At 39.3% G+C, this 20,314-nt stretch overlaps 1 protein-coding gene across 2 annotated transcripts in view; it reads right to left on the bottom strand.

The window, feature by feature from the left end:
• The window catches only part of IPO8 (importin 8), an 87,613-nt gene extending 77,250 nt beyond the window's left edge, over positions 1–10,363 (bottom strand). Inside the window, exons 1-2 of one of the 2 annotated variants that reach the window (XM_058743205.1) lie at positions 10,053–10,363; positions 3,655–3,736 (exon numbers count right to left, since the gene is read on the bottom strand). In XM_058743205.1, the coding sequence (XP_058599188.1) occupies positions 3,655–3,736; positions 10,053–10,136 (166 nt within the window). In that variant the 5' untranslated portion in view covers positions 10,137–10,363. Of the gene's footprint in view, positions 1–3,654; positions 3,737–10,052 lie in introns of those variants that run through there. The other variant, XM_058743206.1, reaches the window with a different exon arrangement.
• Positions 10,364–20,314: the final 9,951 nt, after the last annotated feature.

Below are 20,314 nucleotides of genomic sequence, written 5' to 3'. Positions count from 1 at the left end.
TAATTTTCACACCAAACATGGGGCTTGAATTCACAACCCCAAGATGAAGGGTCACAAATTTTAAAACCAAACTACTTTTCTGCTGACAGTAACTCCAAAATGTACTAAAGAAAAGACATTTCTTAACCTAAGTTTACATATATTAGAGGGTCTCCTCACAGGCAAGGAGTAAAAAACTGGAAGCAAAGTCACTTGAGAGATTCTTAATCATAACTGTACTAAATTTAAAATGGGTTCCTTTCTCTGCATATTACATGATAATATTAATAATGCTATTATGCCTCTCAATACCTCAAAAGGAAACAAGAGAACATCCAAATTTATTTTATTCTGCTTACCAATATCAAAATGTTACATTTTTTTTTCCTATTTCTTCACAGTAAGTTAATATAAGGAACATTCACTAATGAGTTTGATTGATGGTAGTAAGAATATTTTAGTATTGCCCACAAACCAAAAAATCAAGAACTGAATATTCTGCAGAACTATGTCTTTCCAGTTAACACTAGCAAATTTTTTACAGTTTTATGCAGGCTTATTTTTTTTTTCAAAGCAAAGATCATATCATTCTTTTTTAAATGTCATGATAAAACAAGTTACTTGTCTGGGTGTCACCATAAGGTTCTTAGAGCATCCTTGTATTTTAATCATAGATTAAATAGGATAGAAAATTTATAAGTGGCATTCAAATTTAGTTATAATGTAACAGTTATAATGTAGAATTTTACACTGTGTATTTCAGATTCTATGATAAAATGGATGCTCTAGGATAGAAAATTACCTAATAAATTAAAAAATGAACCACCAAGATAAACTCTGTCCTGTGACTAACAGATTTGAAATCTACATAAATTATGAAGAAAAATTGCCTACAAATGCCATTTACATTTTATATCAAAACTTAATTACCTAAGTTATTAAGATTCAAAGTTGCATAGAGGATATGAGGAATCTAGCATTTAATGCAGTACTGGTACAAAAAGTAAGCAAAAGCAACTTGGTGAGAAGATTCAAAATTCTAAACGTTGAGGAGCCTGGGTGGCTCAGTCAGTTGAACATCTGACTCTTGATTTCAGCTCAGGTCATGATCTCACGGTTCGTGAGTTCAAGCACAGCATTGGGCTTGCTGCTGTCAGCCCAGGGCCTGGAGCCTGCTTCAGATTCTGTGTCTCCCTCTCCCTCTGCCCCTCCTCTCCTCATGTTCTGTCTGTCTCTCTCTCAAAAAATAAAATAAACATTAAAAAAAAAAAAAAAGATTTAAACTGAAGTACTCCCCCGCTCACACTCTCTCTCAAATATGAATAAACATAAATATATATACATATATATACATATATAATATGTATATATTATAAATATATATACATATATAATATGATATATATATATATCAAATTGTTTAAATTAACTATAGTAGTGGGGTGCCTGGGTGGCTCAGTCAGTTAAGCATCTGACTTCAGTTCAGGTCATAATCTTACAGTTCCTGGGTTCCAGTCCTGCGTCGGGCTCTGTGCTGACAGCTCAGAGCCTGCAGCCTGCTTCCAATTCTGTGTCTCCCTCTCTCTCTGCCCCTCCCTTACTCACACTCTGTCTCTCTCAAAACTAAATAAACATTTAAAAAAAAAATTTTTTTTTTAAACCAATAGTTAGTTGATCATAGGCATCAATGGGGGTGGAATTAAGGGCAATCCAATGAGTTTCTGTAATGTTTATATGTCATGTAAAGAATACATATTAAGGGGCGCCTGGGTGGCGCAGTCGGTTAAGCGTCCGACTTCAGCCAGGTCACGATCTCGCAGTCCGTGAGTTCGAGCCCCGCGTCAGGCTCTGGGCTGATGGCTCGGAGCCTGGAGCCTGTTTGCGATTCTGTGTCTCCCTCTCTCTCTGCCCCTCCCCCATTCATGCTCTGTCTCTCTCTCTGTCCCAAAAATAAATTAAAAAAAAAAAAAAAAAAAAGAATACATATTAAATTAACAAAATGCTTTAAGAGCTTTAAAAATACTATTTCTACAAAGCTTCACAGGAACTTCACAATGGCCCAATAAATACTTATTTAGGTTATTAAAATAGGTTCCATTTAGCAAAACTTTATTTCAGAACAGCCCTATTTTATGAAACAAAGATTAAACAACTGAGAGTTATGGTTTCAAAAAATCTACACAGAAGTCTTACAAACCTTATTAAAGTAACAATTGTAATGCGTATGTTTCTCTATAGGTTTTCCTTTGTTTTCTTTTTTTAATGTTTATTTATTTTTTGAGAGAGAGAGAGATAGAGCACAAGCAGGGGAGGGGCAGAGAGAGAGGGAGACACAGAATCTGAAGCAGGCTCCAGACTCTGAGCTGTCAGCACAGAGCCCGATGTGGGGCTCAAACCCACAAACGGATTATGACGTGAGCTGAAGTCAAACACTTAATGAACTGAGCCACCCAGGCTCCCCTCTACAGGAAATAATACATATTGCTGTTAAGTGTTTTCCCAAAGCTAATGATTCCTTACCTTTTTCTTTGTTATGTTCAAGGAAAATTAAATACTTTCATCAGCATATGGAGTATAAACTCATCTCTATAAAACTGTTAATCTGTACTTCTACCTGAACATATGCAAAAATTAATGTTCACCTAATATTAACAATGGCCATTTCTGAGCAATGAAAATACTGGGCAATTTTTTTTACTTTCCTCTTTGTATTTTTCTGTATTGCCCAAATTATTTACAATGAGCATATAACAATAACATAATAAAAAAAGTCTTTTCAGATTTTTAGCATTTGTCATTTTACTCCTTTTATCTTGAAATTACTATCTTTTCAGGACTCATGACACTCCAAGGCTTTCTCCAGTTTTTACTTTCTGGGCTTTAATGACCAGCTCATTAAAAAGGCAAAAAGAGGAATACACAGCATCATGGAACTACCATAAGGTCCCAGAGACTTCAAATTAAGTTTCATGTTTAAAACAAAAGTCCTGCTCCCCAAACATGTGTTTAGGATCATCTGTGCATATATTATGTCCATGATCTGACTTACGAATGGAGCTCAAACCCACATACATAAATTCATAGTCTTAAACTGTGGGACCAAAGAGTGGGCCACCAGGAATTAAAAAAAAAAAAAAAAAAATTATGGGGATTAACCTATTAAAATTGTGAAAGCCAAGGGAAAAAATGGCAAAGTTACCAAGGAATCCACAGGTAAAAAGGAAAGAAGAGGAAGAGGTAGGGGAGATGTAAGAGCTCAGTATCTACCTCTAAGTTTCCAGGGAAAAAGAAAGTGAGTTTCTAAGCCATTAGAAATGCTTTATGTGTGGGGCACCTGGGTGGCTCAGTTGGTTGAGTATCAGACTTTGGCTCAGGTCATGTTCTCGAGGTTTGTGAGTTTGGGCCCCACATCTGGCTCTGTGCTGACAGCTCAGAGCCTGGAGCTTGCTTCCGATTCTATGCCTCCCTCTCTCTCTCTGCCCCTCCCCCACACATACTCTGTCTCTCTCTGCCTCTCAAAAATAAAGAAAATTAAAAAAAATTTTTTTAAGTAAAAAAAATGCTTTGTGTGTACTTCCATTTTTTAAAGAAATCACAGATACTTAGAATTAAAATAAAACTCTAGTTGTACTTTTACCTATAAATAATTTTATAAAAGATAAAAAACCTACTCACCTGCCTGGCGTACTGGGAATTCCACATGGTCAGAGACTATAATCCGAAGTAAACTGGGGGCAAAATTGATAATCTTGTAGGACTGAAATTACAAAGAAATATTTATAAAATAGGGCAATACAAACAAGTAACTGTTAACACTGTAACTGAATACATTACTATGCAAATAAAAGGAAAACTTTTAAAGTGAGAGAAATTCTCTAAGGCAAAATTAAGATTACCAAAATACTTCAAATCAAAATTGTAACAAATTGATAAATAAAGGAGTAAGAACATTTTTACAGTTTTTTTAACATACATTGTCAAAATGCTCTCTAGAAACTATGTAGCAATTTACACAGTTTTTTTTAACATACATTGTCAAAATGCTCTCTAGAAACTATGTAGCAATTTACACTCCCTAAAGTAGAATACCCCCACCTATCCAATACAAGGATTGGCATTATCATTCTTTCAAAACTTTAAAACCTTACTCTCATATCATTTCTGCTAGGTTGAAATCTTATCAACAAAAAGGTTGGCTATTTGTTTTCTTCTACAAATTCAGTATTCCCTTTATCCATTTTTAAATAAAATATTTGTTTTATTCTTTAAAAATCCTAAGAGCTATTTGTGAATTTAAAATCTTAACCTTTTATTGCACCTATACATTCCAAGTGTTTCTTCCCAGCTTATTTGTGCTTCAATTTTGCTTGTATTATTTTTGACAAACAGAAACGTGGAAAACATGGGCTACAGAAAACAGGAGATCCAACGCAGGAAAACAGACAAGATAATGTTAATTATGGAGAGGAGGAGGTTATAGAGATTATGGAGGTTACGGAGAGTAACCAGTCCAGATTGGAACAATGTGCCTCACAAGACAGTGTTGAGAGGTGTCATCACCATCTGCCCTCTGCTGGTGGAGCATCTTTTAAACTTGACACCCAGGGGCACCTGGGTGACTCAACTGGTTAAGCATCTGACTTGGGCTCAGGTCATGATCTCATGGTTCATGAGTTCAAGTTCCACATCAGGCTCTGAGCTGTCAGCACAGCACAGGAGCCTGCTTGGATTCTGTGTGTGTGTGTGTGTGTGTGTCTCTCTCTCTCTCTCTCTCTCTGCCCCTCTCCTGCTAACACTCTGTCTCTCTCAAAAACAAACATTAAAGGGGCGCCTGGGTGGCGCAGTCGGTTAAGCGTCCGACTTCAGCCAGGTCACGATCTCGCGGTCCATGAGTTCGAGCCCCACGTCAGGCTCTGGGCTGATGGCTCGGAGCCTGGAGCCTGTTTCCGATTCTGTGTCTCCCTCTCTCTCTGCCCCTCCCCCGTTCATGCTCTGTCTCTCTCTGTCCCAAAAATAAAAAAAATTAAAAAAAAAAAAAAAAAAAAAAAAAAAAAAAAGAAAAAAAAAAAAAAAAAACAAACATTAAAAAAAAGTTTTTTAATAAAAAAAATAAAATAGACTTGACGCCCAAGTGAGCCTATACTGAATGCCTGCTGCCTAGGTCACTTCCCACACACATGTTCTACTTTGAACTACTCCTGAGTTTGGCCATGGTGACTTTAGAAGTTAAAAAATACAGGGGCACCTGGGTAGCTTAGTTGTTTAAGCGTCCAACTTCATCTCAGGTCATGATCTCACAGTTCATGAATGTGAGCCCCACATAGGGCTCTGTGCTGACAGCTCAGAGCCTGGAGCCTGCTTTGGATCCTGTGTCTCCCTCCCTCCCTGCCCCTCCCCTGCTTGCTCTCTCCCTCAAAAATAAATAAACATTAAAAAAAATTAAAAAAAAAAAAGTTAAAAAGCACAGAGCAGCCCATTCCTTCTGACCATATTCCCTCCAGATGTCTACTACCTGGACCATGTTACCACCGTGCCACATTCCCAGAGCTTACAATTGGCCTTGCCCACAGACATTCCCAGAAAGGACTCAAATTCTCAGTGAGGCTAAAGCTGACAATGATGCAGAGAATCTGTTCAGTTTACCTTCTCCCAGGAGCCTGGATCTATGGTGGCAGCCCTTTCAATATACCGTTAGGTTTATGTATGCCACTCAACTTATTAATTTATCACCTTTCTTATTCATTTATTCATAATAGCATTTATTAAGATAAGCATTTGACTAAAAACTCTGGAGAAAACCCGCATCTTTAAAATATCAATCCTTTCCATCCAAGAACATTATACTTTCCAAATCTTTCTATAAAATTTTGAATTATCTTATAATTGTTCTCCTTTTTATCCTGTATAAATCTCAGAATCTTCAATCTGTTGTATATAAAGTAAATTCTCTTTCATTTACCATTGAAACCACCATTTTAAAGTAGTTTTTAAGAAAACAGATTTCTTTTAACAGCAGTTTACAGGAGTCAAAATTAATACAGATTTAACCCAATCTAACCTATGTTTACATTCTTATTAAACAACTCATGTTTATGATAATGAAAGATCCTTTAGTGAATCAAGATTAAAACTCTATTTGGGACACCTGGGTGGCTCAGTCGGTTAAGTGTCTGACTTCAGCTCAGGTCATGATCTCACGGTTTGTGGGTTTGAGCCTGGCATCATGCTCTGTTGCTAACAGCTCAGCCTAGAGCCTGTTCCAGATTCTGTGTCTCCCTCTCTCTCTACCCCTCCCCCACTCACACTCTGTCTCTCTCTTTCAAAAATAAACATAAAAAATTAAAAAAAAAAAAAAAAAAAAACCAACTCTACAGTTTTACATGCCTGGGCGGCTTGGTTGTGTAAGTGGCCAAGTCTTAATTTCAGCTCAGGTCATGATCTCACAGTTCAAGAGAGCGAGCTCCACACTGGGCTCTGCACAGACAACGTGGCGCCTGCTTGAGATTCTCTCTCTCACCCTCTCTCTCTGCCCCTACCCTACTTGTACGCTCATCTCTCTGTCTCTCTCGCTCTCAAAATGAATAAAAAGAAAACAAAAAAACAAACATCTATAGTTCTAATCCATACAGTTAGATACTTAATATACAAAGTACAAAATCTTTACACTTGATTAATGGTATCTATTTAAGAAGACTTATTGTGGAGATTGCTTTTATTTCAACACTATTGCCTTTATACACATTTTGGAACTCCTCTTTTTGCAAATGCTTGCCATTTCAATGAACTTGTACAACTTTTTCTCTTCTCCTTTCAGCCCTGATTCAGCCTATGTTAATCTGGCCAGCTAAAACATTCAAGGGTAAATTCAGATAGAGTCTCATACTACTTTCCTCACAAATATTTCTCCCATTTCTTTTTCCACCTTGGGCTTCGAGTTTCTAAGAAAAAAAAAAAAATTCTTGATATTTACTTTGTATCTGTGAAGCTTTCTGAAAACAAAAGTTTGCTTACTGGGGCACCTGGGTAGTGCAGTCAGTTAAGCCTGATCTCAGGTCAGGTCATGATCTCATGGTTCATGAGTTCAAGCCCTGCATCCGGCTCTGCTGTCAGCACAGAGCCTGCTTCAGGTCCTCTATCTCCCTCCCACCCACGCCCCTCCCCTGTTCCATGCTCTCTCTCTCTCTCTCAAAAATAAATAAGCATTTAAATAATTAAATAAATAGATATATAAATAGATAGATAAATAAATAAATAAGAGTTTGCTTACTTACCTAAATTCTGCATCTGATGAGAACTCATTTAAAGCAACGATCTGATGTTTCCCATTCTCTGCCTCACTGTTCCCACTACATTAACTTTTCTAGTCCTCCAACATCCAAGTTGAAGTCCTTTACTGGACTTGCTCTTCCCTCTGTTGCCTTCCCAGTCCTTCAGTTGCTTCACTCCTTCACAACATCTAGGTCTCTACTCAGGAGAATGACCACCCTATTTGTACACCCCAACACTGTCTCTCCAGGACTTTATTATCTATAGCACTAATGACCTGAAATTATATTATTTACTTGTCTGTAAACCCCACTAGAATGCAAGCTCCGTGAAAGCAGAGCCTTGTATTAGTGCCTGCATTATAACTCAATAAATATGTTATTCATATAAGCAATCTCTCTTAAAGGGCAACAGAAATGATATAGATAGATGCACGGAAAAGCGGGGATTCCAAAGCTTGGCAATGAAAGTAATTATCTTTATTTCCCTATTAAGGCCATGTGGAGAATGCTTTTTTAGAAAAAGATACCTTTCTATATGAGTTATTGGAGCAAGATATCCACCCATTTCTACTTTCCTTTGCTGCTGCTAAAGGGACTTCTGGGTCTAGAGACAAGGAGGAATATATTCAGGATGCATTCTTAATATCATGAGAGAAAATGAAAATGCGTTTTCCCATATATACAACATCATACACGGCAATCAAGAAACCAGTCACTGGTAACAGATATATGTTGGCTACAGAAAAATATAGCTTCAAACAAGAATTTACCCTTCAGAACACAGGCTGTTGTTTTGAAACTGCCTACTCTTCTACCTAACAATTGACAAATCATCAATACACTGCTCCCATTTCCTCAGCCTATTTGCTGAGGGGGGGACCTAGACTAAAATAAATGAACTGGACCCTAATCACTTATGGTAGATGACCCACCCATTTATCCAACAAAGCAAGATGTTACAGTGGCGATAAAGAATAAGCATACAAAACCCAACATTATAACCATATTTTACTATAAGGTTATGCAACATTATACTTGTCTTCTACTTACAGACAATTCAAAACAAAACACAACTCAGAGCATATTACAATCCAAAGCATTACACAAAATATAAATACTAAGCGAGTGGCACAGCAATAAGCTACTTTTAGAAGTTGCAGAGGAAATTATGGTCTGTGATGAAATGGGTGGATATGGGGCAGGGCAGAGTCAGGGCAAAATGGTTTTGGATTGAAATACCATGAAGAAAAATGCAGAACTGGGCCCCAAGTGTCTCTCCTAGTTCTGCAAGCTTTCCCACCAACCTTCTCCTTCTATACAGTCTGCACTTAAATACTGATGAATCAGAAACAAAGCAAGGATAGGCTAACAGAGGCAGGAAGGTATAACATGACATCAAAGATACGATCCCTACTGACACTATCAAAATAACATCTGGCTTCATTGTGAAGAGAAGGGGGTCACAAACAGGCCAACTCCCCTGTTCATACTAGTAGACTGCAAGTTCAGCTCTTGCTTTGTTCCTTCTAACCAACCCCTGGATTGCTATTCTTCTGGCCAATCAACATATAGTACCTCTACTCTGCAAAGCCCGGGACAGGTACTGACTTTAACTTTCCACTAGTGAGCAAGAGTCCTTTTCTTTTTGAGGTACTAACACATTCTTTTAGGCTTCAGTTTAACTCAACGAGTGTTTTCACTCTCCCTTTTATCTCTTCAGAATCCTGAATTCACACTTACTCCAAGCACCACTCAGATTTCCCACTGGATTTCAAAGATTCAAAACGCATAGCTGCACTTTGAAGTCAATTCCATCCAGGGAAAACTTGAGAGAACTCCTACAGAAACTTTTACTTAAGTTGCTCTCAAACTTCAGGAAGCACAGAATCACCTAGCCAGCTAATTAAAACATAATTAGGCCCCACCCCAGAGTTTCTGATTCTCTAAATGTGAAGCCCCATAACTTCCATTTCCAACAAGTTCCCAGGTGATGTTGATTCCTTTACATTTTAAAGAGTACCCCCAAAATCAACCAGCTGTCACTCTTAATTCGTGAGAGGTCTATCATTATTTACAGGTGAGGAGGGAAAACATAAGGTAAATTTTGGGATCATTACAATTTCTAAATGTCAGTGGTAATGCTGGAACAAGATCAGGGCTAGTAAGAACAGAGAAGATAAAAGAAAGTCTTACACATTTTAGCGTTTATAAGACATCCCTCCAAACACAAATTACTCGACGTGTCATTTGTAAAGTAGTACCACCATGAAAATTGCCTGTTACTCCCCCAGCACTCTCCCGGCAGCGTTTCCCAGCAGTCCAACAAAACTCTGCCAATCAGTGTCAAAAACAGTCCTACCAAGCCCACAGAAGCAGGCGCTGGGCAGGGTTTCCCACCGCAACACCTAAAAAGGGCTGGTCTGGAGTAAAGCCGAACTCAGATTTGAATTTTGAGCGAATTTTCCCACCCGTGTCCCTAAATCAGCGAACTTAGGGAAATCACACCCTGCAAACACCAGCAAAGCTTGCCAAAGCCTCTTTCTCCGGACCAAACGGGCTAAACAAACTGCACCGTGAAAGGAAAATGACACGAAAAGATGCAAAGGTGGCCAACAGGTGCGCGAGTTGTTCAGAAAACATCCAGGGAGTGCCGCTAAACTGGACCCCGGGGCGGGGGGCGAGCCGGGCCGAGACCAGCGCCAGGGTCCGAAGCCCCCGTTGGGGTGGAGATCAGGGGCGCCGAGGAGGGAAAGCCGGGCGAGACCGCGGGGGGTGCCAGGGGGGCGCCGCAGGCCCGCTCCTCACCTGGTTGAGCTCATTCTCAGCTGCAATTCGCAGCTTCGGGTCGATGGTGCCCTTCAGCGCCTGGATGATTCGGTTGAGGTCCATCTCCCCGGGTGGGGGCTCCGCGGCCCCCGGACCAGTAGGCCAGACTGCAGCTTTAGTTTTTCTTTTGACCCACTCAGCCTCCTCCTCCGCGACCCCTGGACTACCTCACTCCCCACCCCCCGCCACCGTCGCCACCTGCAGCCACTTGCTGCGCCACTCTGACTCCGCGCCCCCTGTCCTCCCTTTCTACCCCCCACAACTCGCTCTCCATTCACCCTTTTACGACAGCCGGTGGGAGGCGGGAGAAGAGAGAAGAGGAAGCGGCGCTTCCTTTACGGCGGCCTCTTCCCCAGGGCGTGATTCTATGGCCGCTCCCACAGGCGGCCTCCATGCTGCTGTACGAAAAAACAGTAGTGGCTTCTCTCCGGGAGGGAAACTGCACTTACTGGCTCCGGCAGGCGGCCGCCATGCTGCCTTACGGAAAACAGTCTGCCGCTTCCCAGATGAGGAAACCAGCGGGCTCGGGGTCTCTTTACAGCTGCTTCGTAATTAAGCATATACAGATGGAATGGCACTTTTTCTTAGTACGAAAACTGGGCATCACAACTGAACCTGTGCCAGGGCAGACTTGTTGGGACCTTAAGATCATCTAGCCCACACGAGGACAGGGTTCCCTTGGTTTGTAGAAACCATCATTCATTCATTCATTCATTCACTCACTGAACATTTGTGAAACAGATGTTTCTGAACCAGAGTACTGAGATATTTAGGTGCCACATTACAACAAGATGAATGAGATGCAGGTTATTATGAAGGAAATTACAATCTGATAGAAGAGACAGATGTACAAACATTTGAAGTAATTGGAAATAAAGAGATCTGAGAAACTATGTGCCTGAGGGTTTCTGAAAAATGTCCTACCTTCTCAGAAAAGTAGTAAAAGGCAAGAAGGGTTATACAATTTCCACCCACTGTGGCCATACTTGACCTGATAAATTCAGTGGCATAGTGGATGGCGATATGTCTCTAACCGCTTCCAGTTTTGCCCTTCTTTAATCCATTCTCCACACTGCCATCAGAGCATTTCTTAAAGATTAATACTGTCATGTCCCTTCCTTGATGATTTCCATCAATTTCAAGATAAAATACAAACTCCTTACCACTCCAGGGTCTTAGGAAACCTAGTGCCTTTCAACTGTTCCAACCCTCGAGACTCTTCTCAAATTCCCTACCTTGTCTCATAGAGCCCTGCAAAGATGAGCAAAGCCATGAGGCTCAACTCACTCAAACACAAATTAATCTCTGCTTACCCCTCTTCACATCCTTACCTCCAATACAAATCCAATCCTTTCCCATCTCTTCTGGGAACTTGCTCCATAAGTTTCTCTCTTTTCTATAGATTTTTCATTAAAATAAACGTTTAGTATTAGTACATGCCTGCACTTGACAATTTTGTAAAACTTTTTCCTATATTTTCAACCCCTTTCTCTACACGGATTCAACCTCAGCCTAAAAATATTTCCCCAGGTTAAAAGACAATCTTTCTCCAGTAATGCTAATTATTGTTCATTCTTTTTCACTTTTCATTCCAAAGAGTGGTCTTCACTTCTTGTCTCTACTTCCTTACTTTCCACTCATGCTTCAATCAGCCATCCCCAGGCTTCTGACCTCATTTCCCCCACTGAAACTGCCAAGCGAAAATCAACACTGATCCTTTAGATACCAAATGCAAGAGACATTTTCAGTTCTTTTCCTAAAACGTCTCTTTCTTTGGTATCTGGCACTATATTACGTGCCCTTCTTCTTCTTTTTTATGTTTCCTTATTTTCTCTTAAAGAATATATTTGTAATGTTTTGATTACTGACTTGATCACCCAACTGTTAAACACTGGTGCTTCTCAGGACTCTGTCTTCAGCCCTCTTTGTCTTCAACCTATTCTGCTTTTGTCATTTCATCCACTTATATGCTTATATCCACAAAACTGCTCCTAACCAAAATCTCTTTTCTTAAACTAGATATTGCAAATACCTACCATGTTTCTACCCAGATATACCCAAATCCTTTAAGGCACATGTCTAAAACTGAACTCTGGTAGCACTGAAGATGGTTTGGAGTAGGGAGAGACTTGATGCAGTCATTTCAATAGCATAAGAAGAGAGAAAAGACTTTAAAAAAATGCTGGCAAGGATGCAGAGAAACTGGATCACTCATATGTTGTTGGTGGGGGGTTAAAAGGATACCACCTCTCAGAAAACAGTGGTCAAACAAACTGGCACACCTATACCATGGAATACTACTGAGCAATAAAAAGGAATGATACATTTAACAACCAGGATGGACCTTCGGAGAAGTGAAAAAAGCCAATTCCAAAAGGTTACATACTATCTGATTCCATTTATATAACTTTTTAAATGTAACATTCTTAAAATAACAAATTACAGAAAGAACAGATCAGTGGTTGTGAGGGCTTAAATGGGGCTGGGGACAAAAGGGAAGTGGGCATTATTATAAAAGGGCAACATGAGGGATCCTTCTGGTGATGGATATGTTCTTATCTCCGCTGTACCAATCTCAATATCCTGGTTGTAATATTGTATCATCGTTTTGCAAGATGTTACCATGGAGGAAATTAAAGGGTACACAGGATCCATCTGTATTATTTCTTATAACTGCATGAGAATCTACAATTATCTCAAATAAAAAATTTGACAAAATACATAATTAAAGAGAATTGATGCTCCCATTAAACCTCTGCAGACATTGGAAAGACTCAGTGAAGATAAATTACTAAAAAACAATGTTGTCAAATTAGCAGTGTCTAAGGCAACAGGAAAAAAAAAAACATAAGTATCTATGATCCTGCTCGCAGATTTCTTTGCAAGTATTTTAAAATAGCTTTCCCTGGGGCGCCTGGGTGGCGCAGTCGGTTAAGCGTCCGACTTCAGCCAGGTCACGATCTCGCGGTCCGTGAGTTCGAGCCCCGCGTCAGGCTCTGGGCTGATGGCTCGGAGCCTGGAGCCTGTTTCCGGTTCTGTGTCTCCCTCTCTCTCTGCCCCTCCCCCGTTCATGCTATGTCTCTCTCTGTCCCAAAAATAAATTAAAAACGTTGAAAAAAAAAAATTTAAAATAGCTTTCCCTAAACTATAACTCATATTTAAATTCTATATGGCTCATTGTTTATGAGTCCCTTTTTTTTTTATTACTTTACATGAGAGGATGTCTTTATTTCTTGATACACTCACATTATTTATGGTAGAATTTGAGCCAGCTATATTGTCTTGTACCATCATGGTTTGCATATGCCTTTCCTCTTTGTACCTCTGTTTCCTCATCTGCTTCCAAGAGCTGTTGTGAAGACTAAATGAAATAGGCACGTTGCCCATGGTACATGCTCAGTATTAACTATCTTTGTATTCTATTTAAAAGAGAGGAGAGACCTTGTTCAACCTTTGTTGAAAGAGACATAGTGAGACCTAGTCTCACACTATGCATGGTACATAAAAAGTAATCGATAAATGGTTGAACGAATAAGTAAATGCATGTGAGAGAGGTAAGGGTTCTGAAACGGGATATCTACAATAGAAATTAAGAAAGTAAGACAGATATGAGACATTTCACAGGTTGAATCAACAGGAATTTGTGACTTACACAACATATAAAGTAACAATGGGAAGTCAAGAGTGATTCTGAAGTTTCAAGCTTTGATGACCTATGGAAGTCATTAACCAGGGAAAACAGGAGTATTAAGTTTTGGAGAGAAGATCAGTTTGCCTTTCAACATGTTGAACTAGAAGCGCTTATGAGTTCCACAGCTAGAGGTTTCCAGTGACAACTGGAAATTCACATCTAGCTCTCCCTAAAGAGCTGGGTGAGGAGGTAGGAAACTATGGCAGGGATTAGAGGAAGGAATGCAGGGATGCTGTTAGAGAACTAGGAATCATCTGTCTATATAGGTTACTTGGCACAGAAACATGGACATTACCCAAGAAATACAGCATAGAGAATCACTGGCATGATTACAACTCAAATTACAGGACGTAGTTTTTACTCCAAGCACTGCCACTGTAGCCTTTGAGATTTAATATGTTTAGTCCTCAAAATGGAATATCACACAGCTGTCCTCCCCATCTGCTGGTCTATGTTAGTAGACTTGAATCTAGTCCATACCGTAAAGAGAAAATGGGAGTAAAAACTCAACACACAAAAATCCTGATCTGTAAGTTTAATAATACATATTTTAAACCATGATAATCTGTAAGTGAATACCTCTACCCCAAAAGTATCTACAATGGCATGGTTCTACATCATAGCATCTGAAATATATGCAAGAGTATATACACACATCTTCTAAATATAAGACCCTTAGTATTTGGGTACTAAAAGTCAATGAGAGTCTCCTTTAAAATGTCACATGTAACCAAAGGTCCTAAATGGACCTTTCTAAAAGAATGTGACAGACCTCTCAGTTTTAAAAATAAAAAATCAGGGGAGCCTGGCTCAGTCGGTTAAGCATCTGACTCTTGATTTCGGCTCAGGTCATGATCTCACAGTTTGTGAGATCAAGCCCCACATTGTCAGGCTTTGCACTGACAGCACAGAGAGCCTGCTTAGGATTGTCTCTCTCTCTCTCTCTCTCTCTCTCTCTCTCTCTCTCTCTGCCCCTCCTCCTGCTCGCTTGCTTTCTCTTTCTCTCTCAAAATAAATACACATAAAAAATAAATTTTAAAAATAAAAATAAGAAATCAGTGATAAATAAGCTAAAGCAATAAGGGATTAGGAAATTTCTGAAAGAAGCCAGAAACTTCCTTCTCCAAGAGACTGAAACAGTAGTGGTATGGGGAGGGATAAAGGCTAAAGATAGTAGTATTAACTAGAACTAAAGAAGAAATATTTAGTTTCAAATCTGGCATTTTTCTCAAAATGTCATTTCTTTATTTCCTCAGGCTTTCCACATTTTGCACTGGAAAAGGAGTCATCCTGTCTCAGCTTCAGAACCTACTGGAGTTACAACTAAGGACAGTCTCAACTGAGTCCAGTTTATCCGGTTCACAAAGTGTTTAATTAATTATAGCAAAACTGAGTAGTGCACCCAAAACGTGTGAGTGCAAAATGATGGGTAAAATATGGTAAAAGCAATAGCACCTGAGAACTGAAGACGAGGAAAAAATACTGTAGAAATTCTAGGCTGGGGCGCCTGGGTAGCTCAGCCAGCTAGGTGTCCAACTTCAGGTCAGGTCATGATCTCATAGTCTGTGAGTTCGAGGCCCGCGTCAGGCTCTGTGCTGACAGCTCAGAGCCTGGAGCCTGCTTTGGATTCTATGTCTCCCTCTCTCTCTGCCCCTCTTCCGCTTGCACTCTGCCTGCGCCTCTCTCTCTCTCTCTCTCTCTCTCTCTCTCTCTCTCTCTCTCAGTCAAAAATAAATAAACATTTTGAAAAAAGAAAAAAGAAAATGCTAGGCTGGATTTGGACTTGAGAGAGTCAAGTCTGGCCCCAGCACTTCTGCTAGTGGCCTTAGAAAGTCAATCTCCAAAAGACTCAATCTTCTTATCCCAAAGCAGTATCTACCTCACCAGGGCCACTGTGAGGATCCAATAATATCATACATGAGGTAAATGCAAATATTAGTGCAAAGTGAAGGTAGTTAGGTTTTTACAGTAAAACTCTTCCATGTACTGCCCCGGGCTTAATGATATAAAAACAAACCCTCAACTTCTATCCAAGACAAGGTGGTATAAGAACCATGAAACCTACCACTTTTTAACAGGGGCTTCTGGGTGGCTCAGTTGGTTAAGCATCCAACTCTTAATTTCTGCTCAGGTCATGACTTCATGGCTCATGGGTTCAAGTCCCCACTTCAGGTTCTGCATGCTAAGAGTGCGGAGCCTGCTTGGGATTCTCTTTCTTAGTCTCTCTCTGCCCCTCTCCCACTCACACTCTCTCAAACTTTAAAAAAAAATTTTAACAAGTGATATGTACATTTCAAACTCTACAGCAAGGTTCAGAATGAAAAGTAAAAGTCTTCTTCCCTCTTACAACCCCCTTTCCTTAGAGGCAACATTATTAAATTTCTTGTACATACTACCAGAAAAACTGATCCAGGTAATCATACATACATTCTTTTGGAAATGTTTACAGGAACAATATTGCACTCCATAACTTCCCTACTGGCGGGCATCTAGGTTGTTTCTCCAGATTTTGCTTTAATCATTCATACTATACAGAATATCTATAGGCATGTATCATGGCATAATTCCAAAACTATCTGTAAGATTCCAACAGTGGAATTTCTGGGTCAAAAAGTATATGCTTTCTTATCTTGAAAGCTATTGCCAAGTTACTCTCCCAAAATACCAATTTTATTCCCATCTATAGTGTGAGTGTCCATTTCCCCAAATCCTTGCCAAAATATGCCCTTCAAAACTTTATGTATGCTTATTTTTCTGTGTATGTTTGTACAAACTGCCTCTCCACACGTTGCCCTTTTTGGGGGGCCATCTTTTTCTTGATTTCCTCTGATTGCAGGTGGTCATTTGTGTTTTGACATTATTTCCACCAAACAGAAGTTTTGGAGAATAAATTCTATGTGTAAAATTTGTTCATCTTTTATGGCTTCTGGGTTTTGTGTCCCATTTAGAAAGCTCTTCATTCTCCCACATTAGTGCCTCCATCCTCCACTCCAAATCACACTACCATGAAGCCCAAAGTCAACTAGTCCCACCACTGTATTCAAAGCTTCCAATTAAATTTTTGGTGCCCCACTCTTAAATATGAACAGTCAACCAGTTATCACAAGGTTCTAAGCAAATATAACAACACAGTTAAGAACACAGATAAGAAAGATAAGAAACTAGAACCAACAGAAAAAGCGTAGGGAATAAACTACACAGGGAAGAAAACTTTATCCTTAGAGTTAGAAAATAATGCAATCGTGAAACAAGAACAGAATACATACATGTAAGGAACATCCAGGTAATAGAAGTGTACTTATAAATTTTAAATGTAGCAGAAATTTAAAACTCTGTGAACAGACAGGAAGATAAAATCAAGGAAATCTCCCAGAAAGTGAAACTTGAGAGACAAAAGATGAGAAGATTAAATAACTGGTCCAAGGAGGTCTAGCTTTTTTTTTTTAATGTTTATGTATTTTTTTTTTAATTTTTTTTAATGTTTATTTATTTATTTTTGGGACAGAGAGAGACATAGCATGAACGGGGGAGGGGCAGAGAGAGAGGGAGACACAGAATCGGAAACAGGCTCCAGGCTCCGAGCCATCAGCCCAGAGCCTGACGCGGGGCTCGAACTCACGGACCGCGAGATCGTGACCTGGCTGAAGTCGGACGCTTAACCGACTGCGCCACCCAGGCGCCCCTAATGTTTATGTATTTTTGACAGAGAGAGAGAGAGAGAGAGAGAGAGAGCGAGCATGAGCGGGGGAGGGGCAGAGAGAGAGGGAGACACAGAATCCAAAGCAAGCTCCAGGTTCTGAGCTGTCAGCACAGAGCCCGACGCGTGGCTCGAACTCACAGACCACGAGATCATGATCTGAGCTGAAGTCAGACACTCAACTGAGCCACCCAGGTGCCCCAAGGAGGTCTAGCTTCTATAGTAAGAGTTCCAGATGTAAAACAGGGGGAAAAAAAAAAAAAAAGGGTAACAGAATCAAAGAAATAATTCGAGATTCTCCTTTGACAATATTTATAATAGCCAAGATGCAGAAGCAATCTAAGTACCCACTGATACAGTAATAGACATATAAGTGATGTGTATATATACCATGGAATATTACTCAGCCATAAAAAGGATGAAATCTTGACATTTGCAACAACATGGATGAACCTAGAAGGCACTATGCTAAGTGGCATAAGTCAGAGAAAGACAAATACCATATGATTGCAATTATATGTGGAATCTAAAAAACAAAATGAAAACAGAAACAGACCCATAAATACAGAGAACTGGTGGTTGCCTGAGGGGAGGGAGTGGGAGGATCAAAGAAATGAGCGAAAGAGAGTGGGAGATACCGGCTTCCAGTTACAAAATAAGTGAGTCATGAGATGAAAGGCACAGCATAGGGAATAGTCAATGGTATTTTCACAACATCGTATGGTGGCAGATGGCAGCTACACTTGTGATGAGCACGGCATCATGCAAAAGAGTGATTTGCTCTCAGCAAATGAAATGGATGAAATTGAAATACCTGATGTGTCTGAACATCAGAATGTCTTTCATCTTTGTAGCCCCAGAGCCAGGTACAAATTACATAACCCACATACTTGAAAGATTAATCATTTATTTCAAAAAAAGAAGCCACTGAAATAAAATGAATAAAGAAATAATGTTTGGAAAATCTAGAATTAGTGAGCCTAAGGCCTCCTGGTATCGATAATGGGTTAACAGTTTATAATCTGACATTCAGCATCTTGCACTGATCACAACTGTGATATACCTATCAGTTGTCAACAGTTGTGCAAAAGCTGAAAAATGGGGACAAAGCTATTGGCTAATCATTAAAGTGGTGATTAAGAATAACCCTGAGATAAATTATCAAGTAGAGGACCTAGGGAGACAAATCTAAGGTTTTCATCAAAATGAAGTGTATGGCAGGGAAGCAGAGTGGAAATCCTATGGAAAAACTTTGATGTCTATATGCCAACAATTATTTCACTTCATAAAATACATAAACTATCATTCTTCTTCATTGTGATTCTTCCTATCACGAGAATCGCATAGAACACTAGCCATTAGAGCTAAGGAATTAAAATTTGCAATCAGGAAACATTAAAGTATAAAAACACAGTATGTGATATCAAAGCAGTGTAAAAATATAGCGATTATGGAGTTGAGAAAGTTAAAACAATCAGGTGGTTGACAAATAATTGGTACAGGAAGCGAATATGCAAATCTGCCAAAAAAACATTTCCTGCTTTAAATACCTGAACTTATTCATTAAACCATTATAGAGAAGATAACAGTAGCTCACAATTCTTGGGGGACAGTTCATTCACAAAAGACTAAAAAATTTAAAGTCAAAGAAAAAAACTCCAGGGAGAATTCAGTACATAGAAAAACTTTCTCAAAGTCCCTGGGTGGCTCAGTCAGTTGGGTGTCTGACTGGCTCAGGTCATGATCTCAGTTTGTGAGTTCGAGCCCTGCGTTGGGCTCTGTGCTGACAGCTCAGAGCCTGGAACCTGCTTTGGATTTTGTGTCTCTCTCTCTCTCAATAAATAAACATTAAATTTTAAAAAAAACAAAGACAAAAAACTTTTTCTCTCCCACAGTAAGAGAGCTAAAAATCTATATATATTCAGGGACTACATGGTAACTATATGGAATGCTTTTCCTCTTCAGTTGTATCTACAAGAGTTTCCCAGTAAAATATAAGTTCTTTACATGAGGTCCACAAATAGGCTTTACATATCTTTCTATAAAGATATCTGGACTTTTACTAAAACCTTCCAGAAGAACGGTATCTTCCGAAAGTTATATTATTTCAGAATGAAAGGTCTTTTCCATTCATTCTCAGAAGTCTAAGAATTGTCCATTTCTAATCCATTGTCTTTACACTTGGGGAAAATAGTATTCCATTTAGAATACTCTCTAAAACATGACTATCATCATAAGGGGATACCCTAATGAATCTCTTTGTCAGATACTTTAAAAAATATAAAAAAAGGAGTTACTCACAATATTTTAAATAAATTAACAAAAATGGTCCTGATTGTGTGCAGGAGAAAAGACTAGGCTTAAGATCCTAATGTGGTAGAAAACAAAATGGCTAAAAAAAGCTGAGAAAGGCCTGTCGAACTTGATCCATAACTCTTCTTAAACATCAAGTTTTCCAAAAAAACCAAAAACAAAACACATCGTTTTCCCCTTAGTCATTTAATAATATTTGTTTTTCCATATATTTCTTGCTTTGTATTCTGTATATAAGAGCCACTAACTAATTTATTTAACTGGAATACTAACATCCCTAACCCACAAAATACCTACCATGAGTTTAAAAAATCTGTTAAATAGTTAATGACATTACATCCTCCATCTTGAGAACATTATACTAACATGGAGAGTTAAAAGTGGCCTAAGGGTTTAATTGATGAACCCACGCCCAGATAAAAAATATTGATTACAGGGGCCCCTAGGTGGCTCAGTCAGTTAAGTGTCTGACTCTTGATTTCAGCTTAGGTCATGATCTCACGGTTCATGATTTCGAGCCCCACACTGATAGTGTGGAGC

The sequence above is a fragment of the Neofelis nebulosa genome, chromosome 8 (assembly GCF_028018385.1).
Source record: "Neofelis nebulosa isolate mNeoNeb1 chromosome 8, mNeoNeb1.pri, whole genome shotgun sequence".
Lineage (NCBI taxonomy): Eukaryota > Metazoa > Chordata > Mammalia > Carnivora > Felidae > Neofelis > Neofelis nebulosa.
This window is presented reverse-complemented; position numbering and strand designations above follow the sequence as displayed.